General features: G+C 37.4%; 1 protein-coding gene across 2 annotated transcripts in view; it reads right to left on the bottom strand.

Moving 5' to 3' along the window:
* Positions 1–566: 566 nt before the first annotated feature.
* The window catches only part of LOC132407580 (neural proliferation differentiation and control protein 1-like), a 191,046-nt gene continuing 166,155 nt past the window's right edge, over positions 567–25,457 (bottom strand). For both annotated transcript variants that reach the window (XM_059994308.1, XM_059994309.1), the window contains exons 5-9: positions 22,917–22,983; positions 20,234–20,321; positions 12,307–12,386; positions 11,744–11,843; positions 567–4,580 (exon numbers count right to left, since the gene is read on the bottom strand). In XM_059994308.1, the coding sequence (XP_059850291.1) occupies positions 4,509–4,580; positions 11,744–11,843; positions 12,307–12,386; positions 20,234–20,321; positions 22,917–22,983 (407 nt within the window). In that variant the 3' untranslated portion in view covers positions 567–4,508. The remainder of the gene's footprint in view (positions 4,581–11,743; positions 11,844–12,306; positions 12,387–20,233; positions 20,322–22,916; positions 22,984–25,457) is intronic.

Consider the following 25,457-nt stretch of genomic DNA (forward strand, 5'->3'; position numbering starts at 1 on the left):
TTGGTCAAAAAAATAGGGTGGGAACAACCTGGATGCTGGAGGATGGGACAGCCATCAGGTTGAATGAGTGTTTTATGCATAGTACATAGATTCCCAGAACTAAGCTCCACAACAATGGCTTATTTAGAGATACAGCACAGAACAGGTCCTTTCGGTCCTTCGAGCCGCGCCACCCAGCTACCCATCAATGTAACCCTGGCCTAATTGCAGGACAATTTACAATGACCAATTAACCTGATATCTGGTATGTCATTGGATTGTGGGAGGAAACCAGAGCACCCAGAGAAAACCCACGTGCACAATGGGAAGGAATGTACAAACTTGCTCACAGGGGACGCCAGAATTGAACACTGAAGTCCGACACTCTGAGCAGTAATAGCATCGCGCTAACTGCTATGCTACCATATTTCACATGGAGCTCCCAGGTTAAGTAACACGAAGGTTTCATAAGCCACTTCAGCAAGTTTATTCAGCAGCTAACCAGATGCCCCAAATTAATATGTTGAAGATCCTGAAAATGGAACATTTAGTCTTTCAGTAACTACCACACAAAACAGGACCAAAAATTAACAGCATTTCATCAAATCAATTTATTTTCACAGAAAAATACAATATACAATATGCAAGAACAGATATTTGAAAACACAGGGACTAGTTTGGAAGAAACAAATGATACTGTCAAAGATACAACAAAAATAAACTTCAACAGGTATTAAATGCATGAATGCACAAGACATGTCCAGACCAGAACACTGGAATGTTAGAGGTCACCACAATCCCTGTGGCTAATCACATAATGAAAAAAGAAACCAAGAGGGAGAGTACTGAATATCCGATCCAAAGCATTCACCTAATGCAAACATCACCCACCTGAACTTTGGATGCACTTCAGTCTACGCAATGTGCTGTGTAGTTCACAACTTAAAGCATTTCGCACGTAACCACCTACAAAACAAGCCTCCTCCAAAAATGAAATATTAACATCAGCCAGCACATTAGATTGCATACTTATTTTAAACTGAAAGCATATTTCTGCACACAAGTTACAATGAGATGGAAAGTGTGATCTTAACAGTTTAAACATCAGCATTGAAATTAAAGGAGCTGGCTTACAATTAACCTTTCACATGGAAAGCAGTAGTGTCCAGATAGTTTTGAAGCTTATGTAATTATTACTGTTTCTGTAAGTCACCGTTTTGCTTAACTGTTAATAGATTCTAACCCTCACGGTAATGATTCTGGAAACCAAAGCTGCTGCTTTCTCTATGCTTAGTGCTTCAAGTATTTTTAAAAAACTACATAAAGACATAAAAGGTGCTGATTCGTGCATTAGAGATTTCCTGACCAAGAACTTTAACCAGCAGATTTTTTAATGTAATTACATTCAAATGTGTCAACACCATCTGAAAATTAACATGAAGATTAATTACATTTAAGTATTTGGGGAAATCTGCAGCAGCAGGGGAATAGAATTAATGAAGTAGCTATTTAAAAGAGCAGACACAAGAATGAAGGGGCAGAACAGCCTCCTCCTGTACTGTACGAGTTCATGCACTGTCAGATATGGGCCCTACAACTATAATGTTGACATCATTTCTATCTTAGATGCTGATATATCAGCTGTGCAGTTCAATATTGTTTTAATTTTACAGAACAGAAGTGGTTGCCCAACAGTTGCTGAGTTTTAGTCACCTGTTGACACCAGTTAAGCTGTCATTTCAGGCATAAACCGATTTCTTAATTTGGACCGCAGTTGACTCTTATAATTACCTGTGGGTTAGAACTTGGACTGAAATAGTGAGATCAATGTGCTCTCAATAATGTATGCTTTACATAAAATATCCCCAAATTAACCCACTGTCATATCATATATTATTAAACCCTCAGCTATAAATTGGAGCATATGAATTATTTTTCTTTAAAACTCTTTAAAATAAAGGCATAATAAAACTTCCCCAGTTGGCCTGTAAGCAAAATTTCATCTAGATTTAACTAGGTATCTGTATCTATAAACTTCAAAGTAAATTACTTCATAATTATTTTGACTAGAATTTGTTCCAATCAATTTACACAATGTAGACATTTCCTTCATTGTTTTAGTTAAGATTGCCCCTGCATATACATTCTGTTATATTACATTCACACAACTTCATCATACCAAAGAAATTTTATGGCTACTAAACAAAGTTATCATTTCCCATTTTGAGAAACAAACATCTACTTTAAATGTTGCACAACAGAGATACAATGTGCACTTATTTCAGGGATACTGAAATTCCAGGTATAAAAATTCTGCTAGGAGAGCGACATTTTTAGAAGGGAAAGGCAACTCTCTACAGCCTCAATAAAACTGTTTTCAATAAATACAAATTAGTTTGCAAACTGATTTCTTGCCCATAGTCTAGAGGCTGGTCAATTTTTTAAAAAAATACTAATTCCTTCAATGCTTGCAGGATTATATTTATTGCCCAAACATGTGGTTTGCCAGGCTACTTCAAAGGATATTGTGCATGGCAGACAGGACTGAAATGTAAGAAAGAGCAGGTAGAAGTGGTTAGCAGAATTTTTATAGCAGCCATTCCTTTCTCTGCTTTTACCTCACAAGCTACCAGCTTGATTGAATTTTATAAGCTACTGTGTTCCGATTTGAACTTGGAAATTTGCAGCATCAAGGGGAAAGAACTAACAATGTAGCTATTTAAAAGAACAGACACAGGTATGAAGGGACAGAATAGCCTCCTCCTGTACTGTACAAGTTCATGCTCTACCAGATATGGGCCCTACAACTATAATATTGACAGCTTTTCTATCTTAGATGCTCATGTATCAGCTCTGCAGTTCACCTGCAAGTATGACCATTACTGTTGATGAACAAATCTGATTTTCACTAGTTGTTATAAGGTGAACAATGGAGCTCCATTATTTTCATCAAACAAGGAACCAATCAGCATTTATGTTCACTGTCAGCTCATGTTCAAACATTCAAAATAATTCTCTTCAATTTATTTATTTCGAAATGCAGCAAGTTAACAGGCTCTTCTGGCCCAATGAGCCTGTGATGCCCAATTACATGTTAGGAATGTGGGAGGTAACTGAAGCACTTGGAGGAAGTCCAGTCAATCACAGGGAAAATGTACAAATTCCTTATGGACAGCAGGAACAGCACCTGCTGATCTTTTTTGTGTTTTAGCGGGGAAGTGGTGGGAAAAGTAAGACAGACAATGTAAAGGAAACGTTGCACTTTAATAATGAGGAGTTTTAGGAATGGGGAAAATGGAAGGGTGGCAAACTATAGCTGTGTTGCAGTAAGTTTCTGCTTTGGAGGCAGTAAAGAATTGGCCTTCAGCTCCTGGTCAATATTTATGAACACAAGTTGAGGAGGCAGGGGTGTCTTTGTGTTGCGCCTGGGTTCCCTATTTCAGCAACCCTCAGTAAATACACCCCAACTTTATATTCCCCAAAAAAAGCCTTTTTTGTTAATTACTAATGAGAAGAAGAATTTAGAAAACCTTGATAGAAATTATTGTTAATCTGTGTGGGTGTTGATAACTGCCTCATTCAAAGACTTTATTCAAAATTAGGGATGGCTGATAACACACCACATTCTGATGGAATAGAAATTTATTGACAGGTTACTGCAATAGACAATTAATAGCATCCGAACATATAGACTGTTACTTCAGTGAACAGTTCTGCCAGATTGCAGTTTAAAATAATTAAATACCTATTTGTCCCCTTTAATAATCCTGTGAAATGCTTTTACAACCACCTAAACATTACACAAATGAGGCACAATAAACCCCACACCAACCCATTTGTACCTCTCCCGCACTTTCACTCATTACTTTCTGATCAAATTGAGAATGTCATCACAGTGCTCCCCAAATAGGAGAATGAGGGAAAATGCTGCTAAACCGTCTGCAACAAACAAGACTCTAGAGGAACCCAGCAAGTCAGACAGCATCTGCGAAGGGAAATAATCAGTTGACATTTCAGGTTGAGACCCTTCACCTGGACTGGGCTGGACTGCTAAATTGGCAACTATGTGCCAGTTTGTCTGTTACAGGCGAGTTCCATTCAGAACTTACTGCATTGAAGGCATTGAGCAGGAATAATGGTCAAGGAACTTTTCCTTAATATGGTTCCTTCCATCATTCCCCAGTCCATCAAACACAACATGCCTTGCAGAAGCAAGAAGATTCTAGGGATCAAAGAACCTCTCATAAACTGCCTAGCAAATCAGCTCAAGTATAAAGCGAGCGTGTGTGTGTGTGTTTTTTTTTGAGGCAGCAGCACAGGACTTAAGTTAAGGAGACAGCAACCAATACAGAATTTACTATACCACCTGGATGGGGGTTAGGATTGGGCTGAATTCCCCCCAGCAGTCAGAAACAGGAGTGAGATCAATGGAGATGCAAACAGTCCTTTGGTGCACAGTTGAACGATCTCTTGTGATATAGTTAATTCTCCCTTCTTGAAGTGTACAGTCCAGAGAAATAGCAGAAGATCTAGCTACTGGTTGGTGGATGATGTAGAGAGGAATCATCAAAAAGTGGATTCTTGACCTCCATCTCTCCTGTCTGTGACAAGCAAAAGAAACGCATAAATTGTAAGACACAGCAGGAAGATGCAGAGGAAATGCATATGCTATTGAAACCTGCCTGGTGCCATTCCCATTCAGACTCTCTTGCCTACCTGAAGTGTTTCAGTTTTCAGAATGTAATCAAGAGAGTTGTGAATAGGCTTGAATCTGACAGGAACTGGCTGCTGATTCACAAGCCCTGCTGCTTAGAGAAGACTGCATGTTAATAGCCTTGTAAAGATGTAATAATATGGCTAATATCTGTTCTCTTTGCCTAGCTGTGAGGAGAATTAACATATGAAAAGCTTGGTGGACCTCCCTCCTCTGCATTGTCTTCACAGCACTTTATTCGCAAGTAGTAATAACAGTGCCCAGTGGCTGAAGCTGCAGTAAAACTTCTTCAAATTTCTTAATGATGCAATTTATTTATCCCTAAGTTGTGAAAAAATCAGAAACATCAGAATTAACTTTTCATTCTCATTCTTCACCACTGTTGGTTTTCTCTCCTTTGCCCCCATCTAAAGCCGTTGCCTCTGTGCGAGTGGAATTTATTCATCTTGAGTTTATTTGTTGGCAGCCTTGACCATGTATCTCTGTCAGATTATTTTACAGCAAAAAGTACCATGGCCAAGTACATTAGCTGACAACCATTTCTAATCCTTGTGTCTCTTATGGATCAGTTGGCAGAATATCATAAACACAAGGTCTGGTAGTTTTCCTGCCTGTAAGCTCTGCAATAAAAGTTTAATTTTGAGGACAAACTCTAGAATGACTCTGTCATGGAGTTCTCAGGAAGGGCATCTCTCAAGAGGTACCAAACTGCAGAAGGAATACTTTTCAGATGAAAAATTAAAACTAAAATCCTATATTCCCCCCTCAGGCGAATATAAAAGATGCTATCTCACACCACTTTGAAAAAGAGGCAGGCTGCCCTTCAGTTGTGTGCAAATTGGCCACTATATTTTCTATATTACAAGTGAATGCACTTCTACAGGTACTTCAGATTCTCTAAAGCATAATGGGGTAGCCTGAGATTATGAAAGGGATTGCACAGTTGAAAGCCCTTTTCCTTCTTGTTCCCAGTTGAAATCGGTGAAGGTCTTAAGTACTTTACCACTGTCACATAACTTTTATAAAAATTGAAGAATCATGATCATATAGTATGGGAACAGGTCCTTCTGTTCATCGAGCCTTTGCTGATCATCAGGCATCCCTTTACAGTAATCCCACACAATCCCCTTTTATTCTCCCCATTATCCCCAACACACCCATATATTATCACTCACCTACCCTATTCCAGGCAATTCACAGAGACCAATTAAAGTACCAGTTTATCTGTGCATGGGATATGGGAGGAAACCAGAGAACCTGGTGGAAACCAACACTGTTTCTCACAGGGAGAACATGCAAAAACTGACAGTGTCCAATGTCAGGTTTAAATCTGGATATTTGGAACTATGAGGCAAGGGCTCAATAGAATTACTTCTGAAATCCAGCTAATGCTGTGGACAATTTTGACAGCCATCTGACGCATAACAAGGAATAAACAAACTGCTTGAGTGACTCAAGACGTTGAGCAGCATCCACGGGAAAGGAGTAAGGAACAGAACAGTAAACGTTTCTGATCTAAACCCTGCATCAGGATTGAAATCGAAGAGGAAATGAAAGAGATGGAGACTGGTGGATTGAGCAGGGGTTAAGAATGATAGGATGGTTGTGCGAGGTAGGGGAGGAGAGGGAGGGGTGTGAAGTTGATAAACAATGACAAGTGGATGATAGATGGTAGCAGACAAAAGAGAGAAAAAAAAGATGATACAGCGAGGCCAGAGGAGGGGAGAATAAAGGTTGGTGACAGGTACTGAACAATGATAGCCAGGGACACAGTGCTGGAATCAGATAAGTAAAAGAGGTGATAATGAAGATCCCATAATTTCTCTTAACAAAGAGGTTATTGACAAACATTGCTGCAAAGTCACAAATGACTGGACTTTTGTGATATAATTTTCCTTTACACTGCAGAAGGTTGAGAACAATATTGCAAACAAAAATCCTAGTGATCACAGACAAGCAAGTAGGTCATTTGCAGTTCAATGACAGTTGGTTTGTGTTTATAAATTAGAATCAGTATTTATGCATGAGAACCATATTCCAAAACGCACCGTTTTGACTGATGAAATTGTTTAAGTATGATTCTCATTTTAAAGTAAAACAACTACATTTAGCAAGTTCATAGTTTAAAAAGTGATAAAGCAATAGATCAAACAGGATAGCAATTTAATAAAGAGCCCAACTAAAATGGGAATTAAAAAATACAGTTCCTAAGCCTGATGGATTGGCAGTCAAATTATACTGCTTGGAATTTCTGCACCAAGTTAGGATGTTTCAGGTTCCCTGGAAGACTGGTTAAGAAATGCTCCAGCTGCTTGATCTGAAATGTCAGGATTGCTAAGTATGAAAGGCATCTGGAGTTACAACCAAGTATGAGTATTTCTTGGATCGTATATTTCAGGAGGTGATAACACTGAAGTCAGAGAGTTCATGAAAGTATGTGGGTGGCTGTCGAAAAGTACAGGGAAAGGAAGAAATCTTCAGGCTATGCGCAAATCTATTCAGCAGCATTGACTGCTGCAGATGACAAGCCCTTGAAGGAGGACAGTCAGAGTTTAGCACTTTAGGATGAAGGACTACATGGCAATGGGAAGGGTGAAAATCTTGTTATGCTTCAATTTGGTACGACACTGGTAGTCACGTCTGAAGTATTGAGTGCAGCATGGTGTTAGAAGTTTCTAATTTTGAGGATATCTGGAATCAACCCTGAAGCAAGAGAAACTTGTTCAAGTTGGATGGCTTGCAGTTTGAGGGAAATTTGAGGGAAGATTTATCAGTAGAGTTTGGGAGTATTTAAGGTAAACATGCAGGGAGATTGGCAGCAGCATGCAAAAGTGAAAATGGGGAAAAGTAGGAACGTCAGATAAAATCACAGTACATTGTAGTTGAGATCTGGTTGGGAGATGACTAACTATGAAAAAGATAAAGACAGATTTAAAATGTGTGTATATAAACACACAGTATAGTGATTAAGGGTGACGAGCTTCAGGCACAAATAGCACTGAGGGAATATGATGTAATGGCAGTAAATGAAATAGCTCACAAATGGCAGAGTGGACTCATTCTTGGATGCAAGGTGTTCTGCAAAGATAGGTTGGAGATAGCAGTACTGATTAAGAGTTACAGAGAGGTACTATTGAGAAGCTAAACAGTAAGAGTTAAAAGCAAAAGGAATTTTTTTTTAACTAGTAGTATTCTGTTAGACAATAGACAATAGGTGCAGGAGTAGGCCATTCAGCCCTTTGAGCCAGCACCACCATCCACTGTGATCATGGCTGATCATCCACAATCTGTACCTTGTTCCTGCCTTCTCCCCATATCCCTTGACTCTGCTATTTTTAAGAGCTCTATCTAACTCTTTCTTGAAAGCATCCAGAGAATTGGCCTCCACTGCCTTCTGAGGCAGAGCATTCCACAGATCCACAACTCTCTGGATGAAAAAGTTTTTCCTCATCTCCGTTCTAAATGGCCTACCCCTTATTCTTAAACTGTGGCCTCTGGTTCTGGACTCCCCCAACATCGGGAACATGTTTCCTGCCTCTAGCGTGTCCAGTCCCTTAATAATCTTATATGTTTCAATCAGATCCCCTCTCATCCTTCTAAATTCTAGTGTATACAAGCCCAGTCGCTACAATCTTTCAACATATGACAGCCCCGCTATCCCGGGAATTAACCTCGTGAACCTATGCTGCACTCCCTCAATAGCAAGAATGTCCTTCCTCAAATTTGGAGATCAAAACTGAACACAATACTCCAGGTGTGGTCTCACCAGGGTCCTGTACAACTGCAGAAGGACCTCTTTGCTCCTATATTCAACTCCTCTTGTTATGAAGGCCAACATGCCATTAGCTTTCTTCACTGCCTGCTGTACCTGCATGCTTACTTTTGGTGACTGATGAACAAGGGCACCTAGATCTCGTTGTATTTCCCCTTTTCCTAATTTGACACCATTCATTAGGCATAAACTAGAGGGAATAGCAAAGCAAATCTGCAGGGATATCATAGTTGTGAAATGTAATGATATTGGGTCCAAAATTACCCCAGTATTGATTGGAATTATGTTAAAGTCAAGTCTAGTCAAGCTTATTGTCATTTAGACCATAAACTGCCGGTACAGTACACAGTAAAAATGAAACAACGTTCCTCCAGGCCCCTGGCGCTACATGAAACAACACAAGACTACACTAGATTATGTGAGACAACACAAGGCTATACTAGACTACATAAAACAACATAAAAACTGCAATAGACTACAGACCTGTACAGGAATACATAAAGTGCACAAAACAGTGTAGGACAGTACAATAATTAATAAACAAGACAATAGGCACAGTAGAGGACAAATTACAACATAATAATAAATAATGTAGATGTCAATCTAGACTCTGAATATTGAGGAGTCTGATGACTTGGGGGAAGAAACTGCTGCACAGTCTGGTCGTGAGAGCCCGAATACTTCGGTACCTTTTGCCAGATGGCAGGAGGGAGAAGAGTTTGTGTGAGGGGTGCAAGGGGTCTAAAATATTGCTAAAATTTGATCACTATTTTTTATTGCTCAGAATGAGCAAACAAGTGGTGATGAAATATAATACAATTAACATTAAATGAAATATGTTGGCAGAATGAGTGAAATGAAAATATAGAATGAATGGCAGTGTCCTAAGGGTGCGCAGGCATGGAAAGATGCAGGAATACATGTGCACAGGAAGATACCAAAAGATGAGAAAGTGGTTACTTATGAACATAGAATCCTAGGTTTGATGATGGATACATAACTCACTAAAGGGAAGATTTCAAGTTGACGCTTGAATTACTCACTTGTGGGAGAGGCGGCACAAGGTTTAAAAAGTGCTTGGGGCCTTTCAGGACTCTTTGGTGGTCTGCAATCATGTGGTCTATTGGGCACTTAGTAAAGGACAATAAAAAGACGTGAGGTGCAAGAGGAGTGGCCATTGTTGGAGTAGGCCAATGCTAGAGTGAAAAGACTTTGCTTCAACAGACCTTGGTGAGTACAGGCAGAGAGTAAGGGCGTTGAGTCTTTAACCATTTATTTGATTGCAGAACATAGGCTTGAGAGGTCAGAGCCAAAAATATAACAAGCTTGGCTGAATGTGACCTAGGTGAGTGCGAAACTCAAAGGTTTCAGAAACAAGTCACAGATAAGAACAAGCAAGCTTTTGTTTTACACAAAATGCTGGTGGGACACAGCAGGCCAGGCCGCATCTATAGGGAGAAGCACTGTCGACGTTTCGGGCCGAGACCCTTCGTCAGGACTAGAAGGGTCTTGGCCCGAAACGTCGACAGCGCTTCACCCTATAAATGCTGCCTGGCCTGCTGTGTTCCACCAGCATTTTGTGTTTGTTGTTTGAATTTCCAGCATCTGCAGATTTCCTCGAGTTTAAACTTTTGTTTTGTTGTCTGTAATCCTTAGTTCTTAATTTAGAGTAGGCAGGACGCTAGTTAAGGTGGTGAAATGTTCCTACTGTAAGATGTGGTTCTCAGGGTACCTAGAAGTTTCCCTAATGACTGGATATTAAGCTCCCAATTATGATCTTCCTTCAGCCATGTCTCAGTGATGCCCACATCATCATATCTGTCTTTTTTAACTGCGCTACAAGATCATCCACCTTATTCAGTATACTATGCACAAGGAAATATAATACCTTCAAGTCTTGCATTCATCACCCTTTTAGTGTAGTGGATAGTGTAGAAGACTGGCAAACAATACTGCAGGTTATAGATCAGCTGCAGATATGGGTGGAGAAATGGCAGATGGTGTTTCATCTAGCCAAACGTGAAATGCTGCACCTTGCTAGGTCAAATGTAAAATGTCAGTGTACTATTAAGGGCAAGACTCTTAACAGTATTGATGAGCAGAAGGATCTTGGGGGTCCAAGATCACAGCTCCTTAAAAGTGGCTACACAGGTTGAAAGTGTGATTAGGAAGACTTATGGCATACTTGCTTTATTACTTGAGCCACTGAGCTCAACAGTCAGGAAGTTACCACATCCCTCGAGTATTGCAGACAGTTCTGGATGCCTCTTTATAGCAAAACTGTCAAGGCTTTGGAGAGGATGCAAAAGAGGCTACTGCTGGATTAGAGTGTATGTGCTGTAATGAGAGGTTGGACAAACTTGAGTTGTTTTCTCTTGAAAGGCAGTGGCTGAGGGGGATTGGATAGAGGTTTATAACATTTTGAAGTGCATAGATAGACGGACAGTATCTTTTTCCCAAGGATTTTATACAGAAAGTTGTGGCTTCGTGCAATGCTCTGCCTGAGGTAGTGGTAGAGGCAGATAATTAGGGCAGGGGTTCCCAACATTGGGTCCACGGAACCTTGCTCAATGGCATTGGTCCATGGCATAGAAAACCCCAGCATTAGGGATTTTAAAGAGACACTTAGAAAGGTACATGAATATGAGGGAAATGGAAGGATATGGAGATTGTGTAGGTACAGGGGATAAGTTTAGTTCACTATTTGAGTACTAATTTAGTTGGTTCAGTATAACACTGTGAGCTGAAGGGTCTGTTCCTGTGCTGTACTGTTCTAAGTCATGCTACAAATAGAGTTCTACATTCCATTCTGATTACCTTACTTGAAGAAAGATGTTGAGAAGGTGCAGAACACTCCAAAGCAGGATCTGGGGGAGAAGGAGCCCTCCTTGGGAGCAAAGTAGGATAGATAGAGTTGTTCAAGATCATGATGGACTTGAATAGGATAACTAAAGTTGTACTATTACCTGATGGTTCCAAAAAGGTGATTGGAAAAAGCAGTTTTGGTGATGCGTGCGGAAGGGGTGAAAGAGGAGGAGGAGAGAAATGTGGGTTTAAAAAAAACCCTCAGAAATCCTTCTGTGCAAGGACCACAGAAACAGAGGGCAACTGGCATATTTGAAAATGATTTGGATTGGCACCTGTGAGGAAAATACTTTGCGGGTCTAAGGGGAAAAAAGCAGAGGAGAGGGACAGAATGGATTGCTCTACCAAGAGCCAACATGGACAATGGGTAGGTTGGCTTATTTCTGCACTGTAGCAATTCAATAGTTACTTACTGGAGCCAGTCCTGGGCACTCGTATACGGTGAAATCACCATCTTCATTTTCTCCTTCAGATTCTGTAGCTGAATCTGCTACTTTGGATTCATCTTTATTTCTGCATAGCAGAAGTACAATTGTCAGGAGTCTATAGCCAACATAACAGCTTTTAGCAGAGTATATTAAATCACATAAATATGGCTTGTACTGAGATAACACTTGGAAAATCATCATTTTATGGCATATGTTAGAGCAGCTCAGTAAACATACAAAAGAAATTTTGCTCCTGAAATCTGTCTCTTTCCTTTCCAGCCAATTAGTCTTCTCAGTACTGTGCCAAGGTTGTCATTACGACAGCTCACATCTTGAACAAAGTCCATTAGTTGATCTAATTAACAGGTCCAAATCATTGTTTAAATAGTAGTCAAAATTCTGAACAGCCTCAATGTTCTCAACTTAGTGAACCTTGTAATCGCAATGCTACCTTTGAAATGGACAGCAGCCTGTTAAACCCATTTTAACCATAGTTTTTATTTGTTTTGATTGAATGAAACACTAATTGGATCACTCGTAATACTCACTTTTCCATTGATAACATTTGCTGCTTCTGGTGTTGGTAATGGTACATCTGCGCACTCTGTGCCAGTTTATTGTCCCCATTCTGAAAAAAGACACAAAGTTAGGAAGAAGTTACATTCAATATTTTGAACATCAATATTAAAATACCTCATGGAACATTTGTAATTTAAGATGAGGGAGATTGTTCATCCCATCAGACCTTAAGGGAACTTTGAAAATAGTTTTCTAATTAATAAGTCACATCAACTTATTCTCTCCAAGAGCAAAGAAAATCTTCTTTTAAAATATACTGTACACATGATTCTGTTTTGCCAATATTGAATCTGCCATCTCTCCCTAGTGAAGAACAATTTACTGCTTAAAAAATATTCCACAACCAGTCACAGAGTCATAGAAAAGTACAGCAAAGAAGCAAGCTTTATTGCTCTTCTAGTTTGTGTCAAACATTTTAAACTGCCTACTTGCATTGAGTTGCACCAGGACTACAGCCATTTGTCAGTCATCCGAGTACCTACCCAAACTTCTCTTAAACATGGAAATCGAGCTCACATGCACTGGCAACTCATTTCACACTCTCACAACCCTCTGAGTGAAGAAGTTTCTGTTCATGTTTCCCTTAAACTTTTCACTTTTCATCCTTAACCCATGACCTCTAGTTCGAATTCCACAAAAACCTCAACTGAAAAAGCCTGCTTGCAGTTACCCTTCACATGCTATGGTTCATGGTATCAGTTTCCTTTAGGAATGTAGGGTAATAGCAAAGAGATGCTCAAACAGGAGTCACAGGACTGAGTAGACAAGTTATTAGAAGTCCCAACAGCAAAAAAAAAACTCAAAATTTAAAAAAGGCTATGGAGAGCAAGTACTTTCTAGATGGTGGTAAGCATATGTATGATCACCTTCTTATAACATTGATGGTGATAAGATGAGCAAACTTTCCACTCTCATCTATCAAAGTTCAAAATAAATTTATTAAGTACATATATGTCAACATATCCTTAGATTCATTTTCTTATAGGATTACTTAATAAATTCAATAACAATAATAGAATCAAAGACTGCGCTAGCAGGGTGGACAACCAATATTCAAAAGACAACAGTCTGTGCAAATACAAAAAGTAGAAATAATAAATAATAATAATAAGTAAACTAACAAGTATCTTTCCTTCTTTTTCAATATTTTTATTAATTTCTTAGCTAAAAGAATACAGGGTACAGTAAGATATAAGATATATAATATATATCAATTACAATATATTGAAATCACAGATGAAGTGTAATTACCTCATATCTATATAGATTAAATTTAAACATAAAATTGAAAAGAAATAATTTTATTATACCAAAAATCTAAACCCACTACCAAAAAAACAGTACTTTGGTTAAAAAAAGGAAAAAAATCCTTAACATATAGTAAAACATATTATTAGCCAACATCTGTGCTTCATAGCAAATCAAAGATTTTGAAAGTAATTCAAAAAAGGTCCCCACAATGTTAAAAAATCTTGCCTAGATTCAGAAATTGAACAGCGAATCTTCTCTAAATTTAAGCAAGACATAACATCATGTAACCAATGAGTATGAGTAGGCAGAGTGGCATCCTTCTACTTAAGCAACAATGCCGTCCTGGCTATAAGAGAAATAAAGGCCAAAATATGAAAATCGTGTGTCTCCAAAATAATATCATTTCCTCCAACAATACCAAATAAGGTAGTCAAAGCATTAGGTTTAAAATTTACTTTAAAAAGCAATGACAAAGTTCGAAATACTTCCTTCCAATATTTTTCAAAACTCGGACAAGTCCAAAACATATGGATTAGTGAAGCTTCTTCATTATTACATCTATCACAATAGGGAGATATATCCGAATACAAACGAGACAGCTTATCTTTAGACATATGGGCTCTATGAACCACTTTAAATTGTAGAAGGGAATGAGGGGCACATAACAATGAGGTATTAACCGATTTAAAAGTTTCATTCCAAGTATCCTCAGAAATTGAAATCTGTAAATCTTGTTCCCAAAGCTTTTTAATTTTATCTAAAGGAATATTTCTCATTCCCAACAACATACCATAAATGTTAGATATAGATGCGTTATAGAAGGGTTTCAAATTAAAAATTGTATCAAGTAAATTTTTATCTGGACTTTTAGGAAATGTATGTACTTGAGAATGCAAGAAGTCTCTAATTTGTAAATATCTACAAAGTGAGTTCTCAGTAGACTATAATTAAGTGACAGTTTTTCAAATGAAAAGAGACTATCTCCAACAAACAAATCATGAAAATGTTTAATACCCAATCTATTCCACTCTTTCAAACTACATCAGACATAGAAGGTTTAAAAAATAATTAGAAAAAATGGGACTGGAAAGTGAAAAACTCAATAAACCAAAATATTTTCTAATTTGTACCCAAATCCTCAAAGTGTGTTTAACTACAAAATTATCAGTTAAATTACTTAAAGATAAAGGAATTTAGGATCCGAGAAGAGAAATGATGGAAAATTTATTAACAGTTAGCTTCTAAAGAAAACCAGATCGGACAGTCCTCTCGATTAATATATAACCAAAACGTAAGATTCCATATGTTGACTGCCCAGTAATAAATGCTGAAATTGGCTAAATCTCCATTCTTTTTTAGCTTTTTGAAGATGAACTTTATTTAATCGAGAATTTAGGCAAAATATTCATGTTAATAGAATTGATTCAGCCAATCACCAAAAAAGAGAAGGGTGATCAACTAGATAGTACCTTCTTAACGTAATTCAGAAGTGTAAAAAAAGGAATTTATAATTCCTAGTGATTGTTACGCCCAAATAAGTAAAAGGATTTCTTACAATTTTAAAAGTAAGGTTAGTTTTGACTAATACCAAATTATTCACAGGAAAAAGTTCACTCTTATGAAAGTTAAGCTTATATCCTGAAAACTGACTAAAGCTAGAGAGTAAAGAATGTAAAGAAGGTAAGGAAGACTCCACAATAGAAATGTAAAACAAAAGGTTATCAGCATAAAGCAAAACTTCGTGGGTAATACCCCTCCTTAAAATACTAGTGATGTCATTAGATTCCCAGAAAGCTATAGCTAAAGGTTCTAAAACCAAACAAAAAGCAAAAGACTTAAAGAACAACCTTGTCTAGTTCCACGATGAATTTTAAATGGTTTGGATTACTAAGAGTTAGTAAGAACCTGAGCGGAGGGAGATAAATAAAGTAATTTAATCCATTGAATAAAATCGGGCCCAAAGTTAAACACTCCTGAAGTTTTAAATAGATCATTCCATTCAACCCGATCAAAGGCCTTCTCAGCATCTAAGGGTATCACATATTCGGAAATCTCTTTAGGAGAATAAATAACACTTAGTAAATGACGAATATTAAAGTGGGAGTTACAATTTTTGATAAATCCAGTCTGATCATCAGAGATAATAGATGGCAAATATTTTCAATCCTATGAGCCAAAAGTTTAGATAAAATTTTAATATCAACATTAAGTAAGGAAATAGATCTATAAGAAGAGCATTCAAATGGTTCCTTATTCTTTTTAAGAATAAGCAAACTAGAAGCTCATAAAAAGATTGTGGGAACTTACCTAATTTAAAAGAGTCAGAAAGGACTGAATATAAATAAGGTATAAGCAAAAAGGAAAAAGCCTTATGAAACTCTCCAGAAAATCCATCAGGACCCAGAGCCTTCCCTGAGTGCAAAGAGTGAACAACCTTGGAAATTTTCTCATGAGAAATAGGTTGATCCAAGAATTTTCAGGTATCATCAGAAAGTGCAGGAATGTTAAATCAACCTAAAAAATTATTCATTAGAGTATTACCTTTAGGAGGATCAGAACTATAAATTTTAGAGTAAAATTCTCTAAAAGCATCGTTTATTTCTAAATGATCAGATGTTTTATCACCATTAGCTTTACAAATTTCTTTAATTTGACGTTTAACTATAAAGGTCTTTAATTGGTTAGCTAATAGTTTACCCAATTTTTCTCCATGAATATAAAACTGAATTTTATCTTTTAAAAGTTGCATTTCAATTGTTAAAGTTAAAAGCAGATCATATTTAGTTTGAATTTCAACACGTCTTTTATATAAAACAGGATCTGGAGCCAAAGCATATTTTTGGTCTAATTGTTTCAACCGATTGGCTAATTCAATTCTCTCCTTATTAGCTTTTTTCTTAACACATGTGGTAAAGGAAATAATTTTACCTCTAATATAAGCCTTAAATGCATCCCATATGATAAGACTCGAAGTCTCTTCTAGCGTATTCTCTTCAAAAAAAAGAATAATTTGTCTCTCCAAAAATTAAAAAAAAATCTTTATCTGGTAACAAATTTGGACTAAAATGCCAGAATCTGTTTATTTGGGAGACACCCAGAAGATTTAAAGATAAAAACACAGGAGCATGATCTGAAACAGCAATTTCTTTATATTGACAGGAATGAACCAATGGAATCAATTGGCTATCAATAAAAAAAATCAATCTTGGAATAGGAATGATGAACATGAGAAAAAAATGAGTACTCTTTATCAGTTGGATGCAAAAAATGCCAAATATCAACAATATCACTTTTCATTAGAAAAGATTGGATAAAGGAGGCAGATCTGCTACAAGTCAATCATTTAGAAGAAAAACGATCTAAGACAGTATCTAAATAGCAGTTGATGTCTCCTCCTAAAACCAAAGAATATAAACTTCAGTCTGGTAAAAACAAAAAAAAAGTTCAAAAAAAGCCTGGATCATCTATATTCGGGGCATACAAATTAACAAAAACCATTAATTTATTATCTAATTTCCCTGACACTATAACAAAAAGCCCATTGGTTTCAGACACTTCATTATATTGAATGGACGAAACTGAATTGTTTATAAGAATTGAAACTCCTCTTGCCTTAGCCTAAAAGGAGGAATGGAAAGATACACTTTTCCAATGGCTGAAAAGATGTAAATTATCACATTTATGAACATGTGTTTCTTGTAAAAAAAATAATTGAGACATTCAATTTCTTAATATAATTAAATATCTTGTTATGTTTCACAGGATGGTTTAATCCTTTCACATTAAAACTAAGTAAATTAATTGCATGATCCATTTTAAATATTACTTAAAAGACAGGTTAGAATAAAAACAGCAGGAATATATATTAAATCCAAACAATGAGCTTTAAGATAAAGTAACCAAGCAACAAATGAAGCTAAGAGAACCAAACAGCTGATAGAAAAAAAAAGAAAACCACTCCCAACCCCTGCCCAAAGAGAGAAGGTTGACCAAAGAACAGTTGACAGCTATATCTATCATTCCTTCCCAAAACAAACTACTGGCTGAGATCAAAAAAAAAATTTCAAGACTAAACTGCATTCCAACAAGACATAACAAGAAACAGAGCAAAATTAAACGTATTAAAAAAACCTTATAGAAAATTATAGTATAAAAAAATTAGAAAGACATAGGAAAGCTGAAAACATATTAGCTTAAAAAGTATTAACTCAAAGAAAACTTACGAATATTAAATCTTAAATTTTCTAAACAAGGGAATAAAATTACAAAAAAATTAGATAAGAAGGTATACCAAAAGTAAAAAAAAACAATTGTTCATAAAGAAAGTAATGAACAACTAGACCGCTGATTTTTAAAAAAAAATCCAACAAGCAGACACAACATAACTTTGTGTAAAGAGTTATTGAACAGTTAAATTGACTCGGCACTCAAGAAATCCTGTGCCTCTTATGCCGACTGGAACCATCTCTGAGAGCCATTTTTCAAAATGAGTCCAAGATGAGCGGGGTAACAAAGAGAGGTTTTAAAACCTTTATTATAGAGCTTCAACATGACTTTTTTAAACTTGAAGTGTTCATTCAACACTTCAGGTGAAAAATCTTCCACAATTCTCTGAACTTCTGATCTTCATAATCAATCATACCTTTCCGACCAGCTTCATGAATTAAAAGTTCCTTTGTTTGAAAATTGTGTAGGCAAATTAGCACTGAACGGGGTCATCCTTCTGTGGGAAGATTTGGTACAGGCGATGTGAGGTTGGTCTATTTTAGGTGGAGATCTTAAAATATTCTGAAATAAATCAGCCAAAAGGTTTGCAAAAAATTCTGAAGGCTGATTGCCTTCCCATGACTCCAGAATATGTAAATTATTTCTTCTATTTCTATTTTCTAAGTCGACAATCTTCTGTCTTAGTGTTTCATTAACCTTTAACTGTTTATCATAGATCTGTTCCAGGTCATCAATCTTCACGTTGAACATCGTCAAAGAGACTTTGTTCTCTTTTATCCGTTTATCGTGTTCACTTAAATTTTTAGAATAGAGTCCAATTTTACATCCATTCGTTTAAATTCAGTGCTGAGTTGCTGGAACTCCTCCGAAAGTTCATTTTTTTTTGCTGCAGAAGTGTCTCCGTAATAGCTTCCAAAGTTACTGGAGGGTCCTCTTCTTTTTTAGTAGATTTAGCACGACTCTCATAAAGCAATATTACATTTAAAAGTAAGTTTTCAAAACAAGTTGGAAGCAGTAAATTAAAAAGAGTAAATGCACCTATAAAAGCACAGCCAGTAGTAGTCTAACAACAAGTATCAAGAACATGGGATGAAGAGCCCTTGAAAGTGAGTCCATGTGAGAACATTTCAGTGATGGAGCATGTGTAGTTAACCCTGCTGGTTCAAGACTCTGATCAATGAGGGGTAATAGCTGTTCCTGAACCTGGTGGTGCGATTCCTGAGGTTCTTCTACCTTCTTCCTGATGGCAGCAGTGAGAAGAGAACATGGCCTGTGTGGTGGTGGACCCTGATGTCGAATGCTGCTTTCCTGCAAAAATGTTCTATGAAGATATGCTCAATGGTGGGGAGGGCTTTTCCTGTGATGAACTGGGCCATATACACTATTTCTTGTAGGATTTTCTATTCAAGGGAATTGGTGTTTTCATGCCAGGCTGTGATGCAGCCAGTCAATATACTCTCCACCACACATCTATAAAAGTTTGTCAAGGTTTTGGATGTCATGCCAAATCTTCACAAACCCCCAAGTGGAGGTGCTGCCATGCTTTCTTCATAATTGCACTTACATGCTAAGCCCAGGACAGGTCCTCTGAAATTATACAGTAACACTGAGGAATTTAAAGTTGCTGACCCTCTCCACCTCTGATTCCCCTGATGAAGACTGGCTCATGGACCTCCAGTCTGCTCTTCCTGAGTCAATAATCAGCTTCTTGGTCTTGCTGACAGTAAGAAGGTGTTGCGGCACCACAGTCAGATTTTCAATCTCCCTCCTATATGCTGATTTGTCACCTGCTGAGTCACGACAAAACTTAATCATGCAAACTAATATAAAATAAGTATTTTGGAAGCCAAAGCGTTGCCAAGATAGACACTAATTTTACACCAGTTCATTGCTTCATGGATGTGATCAATGACAAAAGCTGTATAACATGCCAGATACTCCTGGGCACTTTGAAGGATTGCAGGGAAACAGTTTGAGCAAAAGATTGAGCACTTAAATTCAGGGTTGCTTAAAGAAGCCAAAATTACAGGATTTATTTTTGCTTTTGAGGGTTCTAGATGAGGGTGTTGTACCAGGAATAATTCAGAACTATTGTCTAGGAGGAATGAAGGGAAAATTTTAAAAGAGAGAAAAAAGATTTACATTGAAGTGATGAATTTTGTGACATTATACCACTTGCATGGGTATTTAGTGAAGCAATGCTCATTTAAAGGATTGATTCTTTCTAGTACAGTGAAAGAACTTGCACTTTTGTTATACCATATCAATCCTTCAAGCAGTTATCATAGAATAATTGCAATACAAACAGGAATACTTAGAAGTTGGGCAGAATCTAGAGGTGGGGAGAGAAACAACTAACGTTGCAGATTAGTGATCACATAGGTTTCAGTTTATGTATAGACAACATCCTGAACTTACCAGGGATTTCTCAGTTTGGGCAGTGGGTCCAGCTTTGCCGTAGCCTACATAATCTACTTTCTGAGTTAACTTCACCTCTTTCTGTAACCTATAATTTAGATAGATACTTTATTGATCCCAAAGGAAATTGCAGAGTCACAGTAGCATTACAAGTGCACAGATATACAAAAAAAAAGTGAAAACACATTCCTATGCAAAGTGACAAATAAATTACATCTTATTTGAGCAGGATTATATCTCCTGATGAGTTTCAAAATATTCTGCAGATGCTGGAAATCTTGAGCAACATACACAAAATTCAGGAGGAACTCTGCAGGTCAGACAGCATCCATGGAGGGAAAAAGAACAATTGATGTTTCAAGACCCTTCATAAGATCTCTTTATCATTATATTTTATATGTTAGATTAGCAAAGGCAAGTACAGTGATCACTACAGAAATCATTAGGAGTTTCCCATTTCCTGGGCTGGATGAGATGGTATTAAATATATTCACCTTTGCCCAATTATCACTCTGATGACTCCAACTAAGAAATGAACTAGTGTGCACATGACCTTTAAATAATTTTAGATGCTCAGGTTTTCAGTTTTCAGGGCTCCACAGTGCTCACATTCATGTTCCAGTTCAAGTTTTTTGTTGTCATAGGCATAGGTACCCACTATTCATGCCATAAAAAATAGCTTTTCTTAGCAGCAGCACAATACAAGACGCAGTACAATAGAAACATAGGCATTCGACTAGTTGTGGCTTTAAAGGTGTGTAATCACCGATAATATCTGAAATTTGTCCAGTTTTTCAGCAAGGCAAATGGATATCTGCACAATATACCTGAAGAGCAAATTGGGCCTCCCAGTCAAGAGCTCATTTAATAGCATTATCACTTTTTATATGAAGAATTACCTAAAATCAGAAATGTGCTTTGTAATAGGAAGCTGAAATCAATGAAGGCCCTTAAGGAATATAAAAAGAAGCAGGGAAGAACTTAAACAAGAAATTAGGAGGGTTAAAAGGGGCCATAAAATATTCTTGGCAAGCAGAATTAAATAGAATCCCAAGGTATCTTTATACACATCTGTGCAAGAGGCCAGCTAGAAACAATATATCCATTGAAGGTTAAAACAAGGAGTTTAAGCATGGAACCAAAGAAAGTGGGTAGGATACTAAATTAGTACTTTGTATTAGTATTCACCAAGGAGAAAGATGATTGGAAGAATGGAGATGGGTATGGTGATATTCTACAGGATGTTGAAGAGGCACTGGGTGCCTTTTAAAACAATATGGTGAATGTCTCCAGGGCCTGATGGGATATATCCCATGGTACCGAGGGAGGAAAGGAAATTGCTAGGGCAATGACAGAAACCTGTGTTCTCTTTAGCTATGTTTCAGGTGCCAGAAGACTACAGAATAGCTAATTTTGTTTCAAATGGGCAATGGGGGCAAACTAGGAAATTACAGGATAACCAGAAGCTTTACATCTTTACATGGTAGAAAAATTACTAGAGAAGGTTCTCAGGGATAAGATTTTTATTCACATATGGAAGATCTTGGACTTATTCGAGATAGGTCAGCATGACTTTGTACAGGGAGGTCCTGTTGCATAAATCGTCTGAACATTTACAAGAGTGCCAAAGATAATTATGAGAGTGGAGCAGTGGATGTGGTGTACATGCACTTTAGTAAAGCATTTGACAAGGTCCCTCATGGTAGACTGGTCTAGGTGGTTAAGTCACATGGGTTCCATGGTTAGCTGGTAATTTGAATCCAGAATTGGCTTGGTCATAGAAGACAGAGGGCAGTAGAAGGGTGTTTTTCTGATTGGAGGACTGTGACCTTTGTGCCCCACAATGACCAATAATCTGCTGGAGTCATTCAACATGTCAAGCAACATTTGTTGGAGGAAGATGGGCAGGAATTGTAAACGTTTGGTTTCAAAACCCTGCATTAGGACAAAACTGCAGAAGGGAGAGAGCCTGTATAAGGACAAAGGGTGAAGTGATGATGCAGGGCCAGAGATGATTGGTGGATTGAGGAAGGATAAAGGATGATAGACAAATCAAACGGGGTAATGGAAGATGGAGATGGATTCAGAAAAATAAAGAGGACGATGGAGCCAAGTTGAGAGAAGATGAATGTGAAGACAACTGTAGAGGGAGGGAAGTAATACAAAGGCGACCAGTTCTGGAGTCTAATAAGAAAGCAAGGTGATTATAGGAAGCTTTAGGAGAGAGATTAAATACAGTTGAAATCAAGACCAAATGGGGGAGACGGAGAGAGCCTGTGGGTGAGATGCGTGAGTAGTAGATGGAAGGAATATGGAGAGGGAGGTGGACAAAATGGGTGATAGGGATTGGAGGATGTAGGTAAGAAAAATAAGTGGGCCAGAGAAGGAGAATGAGAAAGAAGGTTACCTGAAATTTGAAAATTCAGTGTTCATACCATTGGGTTGCAGATTTCACAGGCAGAAAAAAGGGTAGTTGTTCCTCTTTTTTGTGTTGGACCTCACATTAAATTTTCTAATTTCAGGTAACTCTCCTCTGATTTCCACCTTTCTTACTTCTCCCCACCACCCCCCCCCCCCCCCACACACACACACACACACACTCACACACGGAGTAAAACAATTCCATTCTATTCTGAACTTTAATGTCTTCTTATTCATCCACATCAACAATTTAAGTACTTACCTGTACCAGTAGATACCAGCGATGATTAATCCTGAAATACCTGCCACTGTGCATGTGATGATTAGAGCTGAGGAATAAATAACAGCAAATGTTAATGCTTTTTATATTCCTCTTCAGAAAGATATTACCATCTAATCAAAATGTCTAGAACTTGCTCTTCATTAAATCAAAACAGATATCACTCTCACTTTGAACAGACTCCTTCACTTACTTGGAAGGCAATGGTTGTACAACAGATTAGATGGTCTGATGTGAAGTTTTCGCTGGAAATAGAACTTCTTCCAATTAGATAACATTTACTTAGAAAATTATATATTTCTTGACAGTGACTCAATTAACCCACATAATTTTGTTAAATACATTATACATACATTGTAGAAATATGCTTCTATAACATTTTTGTAAAATGCATTACTTAAAGTTGCCACATCTCCATTTTGGGTAGACTGGGAGCAGTTCAATGCCATTGCAGGAGCAGGTGGTATAGTGTGGGCACCAAACAGCAACAAATGCAACCTGTGGCTTATGTCCATGTCTATCTAGTCATACACAAGGGAGGACAGAATTGAAATACAAGGAAGTGATAAATTTCAGTTAATGGAGCAAAAGGATATAAATCCGTGTTAGAATTAGCTATAAGCTCTCACTCTCACTTTCTTAAAATACTATTGAAAAGCACAAGACTTTTAAGGTAACACAATGAAAAAAATGGTCAGTATCAGTCTAATAATCCCTTTATTCTCCAAAAACTGTAACAGTAAAATTCCATTTATCCAGAAAGCTTGATATTTTTGTGGTGCCATCCTAGCAAATTGTTCTGACTAGTGGAAGCTAATATTCAAATATACTTTTAAATTCATTTTCTTAAAGAAAGATGTTGCACAGTAGAATAATAAATATTCTATTACACTCAGGAAGGTCCAGGGAAGTGAAGGAAATAGAAGCAAGTTTAAAGGAGTGAGTGAACCAGGGCTTCAGTGTGTGAAAGACAGCACGAGAAACAGAGACTCATATGCTTGAAGATGAACGCAGGCACTGGGTCCTGTTGTGCAAAGGTGTGTCAGGGAATTGGGGACCCAATGAGCCAGATGTTGAACCACAGGAATTTCCAAGTAGTCAGGTTTCATACTTGTATCTTGTAGAAGATAGATTTATTTTTTGTTGGATAAAGTACACAAAAAAAGGTGAAAATTACTGATACAAGAACTTGTCCAAACATGTTTGCACATTCTTTATAAATTACTGAGGTATGAGTGACACCTGCATGTAATAAGTGTCAGCTTTCATTTATGTGAGGCGATTACATGCAGAGGGTCACAATAAGCAACAGAGTGGTTATGATCTGGTCCCACTCTATTTGATGATTCACTGGCCACAGTGAGAGGGAAATTAAAATCTCAAGTTCTGATTTACAGTTCTAATTCTTGGAAACCATTAGGAATGACCTGCATTGTATAAGTAGACTTTTCCCATATTAATCAGGAAATGAACTCCCATTAGCGTCATATAAATGGGAAATTGAAACTTTTTGTTTCAAAAATAGGCATGCTGTTTATTTTAGGAGCTGGCTGATATAGTCAGTCACCAATTATATGGTACTTCACAATTCAATAGCCTGAGATTAGCAGGAGTCTGAAATACATGGTGATTGCCTCATTAAACTGTGGATATGTGATTATTAGGTTTGCACTTTGTTGCTAATGAAACTGTCTACACAACAAGCTGAAAATCTATAGTACATACTCTCAGTCAGATTTCACTTCATTAAAAATCCATATTCTTTATTTACATTAAGAATGCTGATAGATTCATGCTAAAATAATAACCTATAAATATTTGTGTTCTGGATTTTTAAAAAAATATAGCAGCACTATTAAATTCACCGAAAGCTCAACATGAAAACCAGAGAGGGAGGTGAAGACCCATGAAGACATCAAAATCAAATGCAAGGTAATGCAGTGGTTGGTGCGGAAGTCTTTGAATATGATAAATCAAATGTCAAAACTTTTTCTCCTATTTTTGTTCCATTGCTTTGTAAATAGTGTTTAGTACTTACATTCCCCATCCCTTTATTCATCTCCCTCTTTCAGAAATCAAGAACTACTCTCCAGAGCCAGAAGAAACTCAAGAGATGACATCCATCTCCCAATCTAGGATGAGTAGCCATTAGATTTTATGATAGGGTGCATTATATAGGATTGTTAAGATGTCAAATTTCTACACGGTGGGTTACCGTCCATTAATGGCCTTCAGCCTATGAGAAGGCCAAATTTTGATTCGACAGAGAGAGAAGTCACATACATGAGTTTTGCTCCAATGTACTTAGATGGTGACTTTGATTAGTAGCCTCCAGATCAGGGTTCCCAACCCTTTTTTATGCCATGGACCATTACCATTAAGCAAGGGGTCCATTGGACCCCAGGTTGGGAAACTGTGCTACAGATGAAATCTGATGGATATGGATGCATGTATATTTGAGGCAGAAAATAGCTTGCATGAAACTATTGATAAAATATCAGACAGCATGAGAGAGTTTTGACT

The sequence above is a fragment of the Hypanus sabinus genome, chromosome 18 (assembly GCF_030144855.1).
Source record: "Hypanus sabinus isolate sHypSab1 chromosome 18, sHypSab1.hap1, whole genome shotgun sequence".
Taxonomy (NCBI): domain Eukaryota; kingdom Metazoa; phylum Chordata; class Chondrichthyes; order Myliobatiformes; family Dasyatidae; genus Hypanus; species Hypanus sabinus.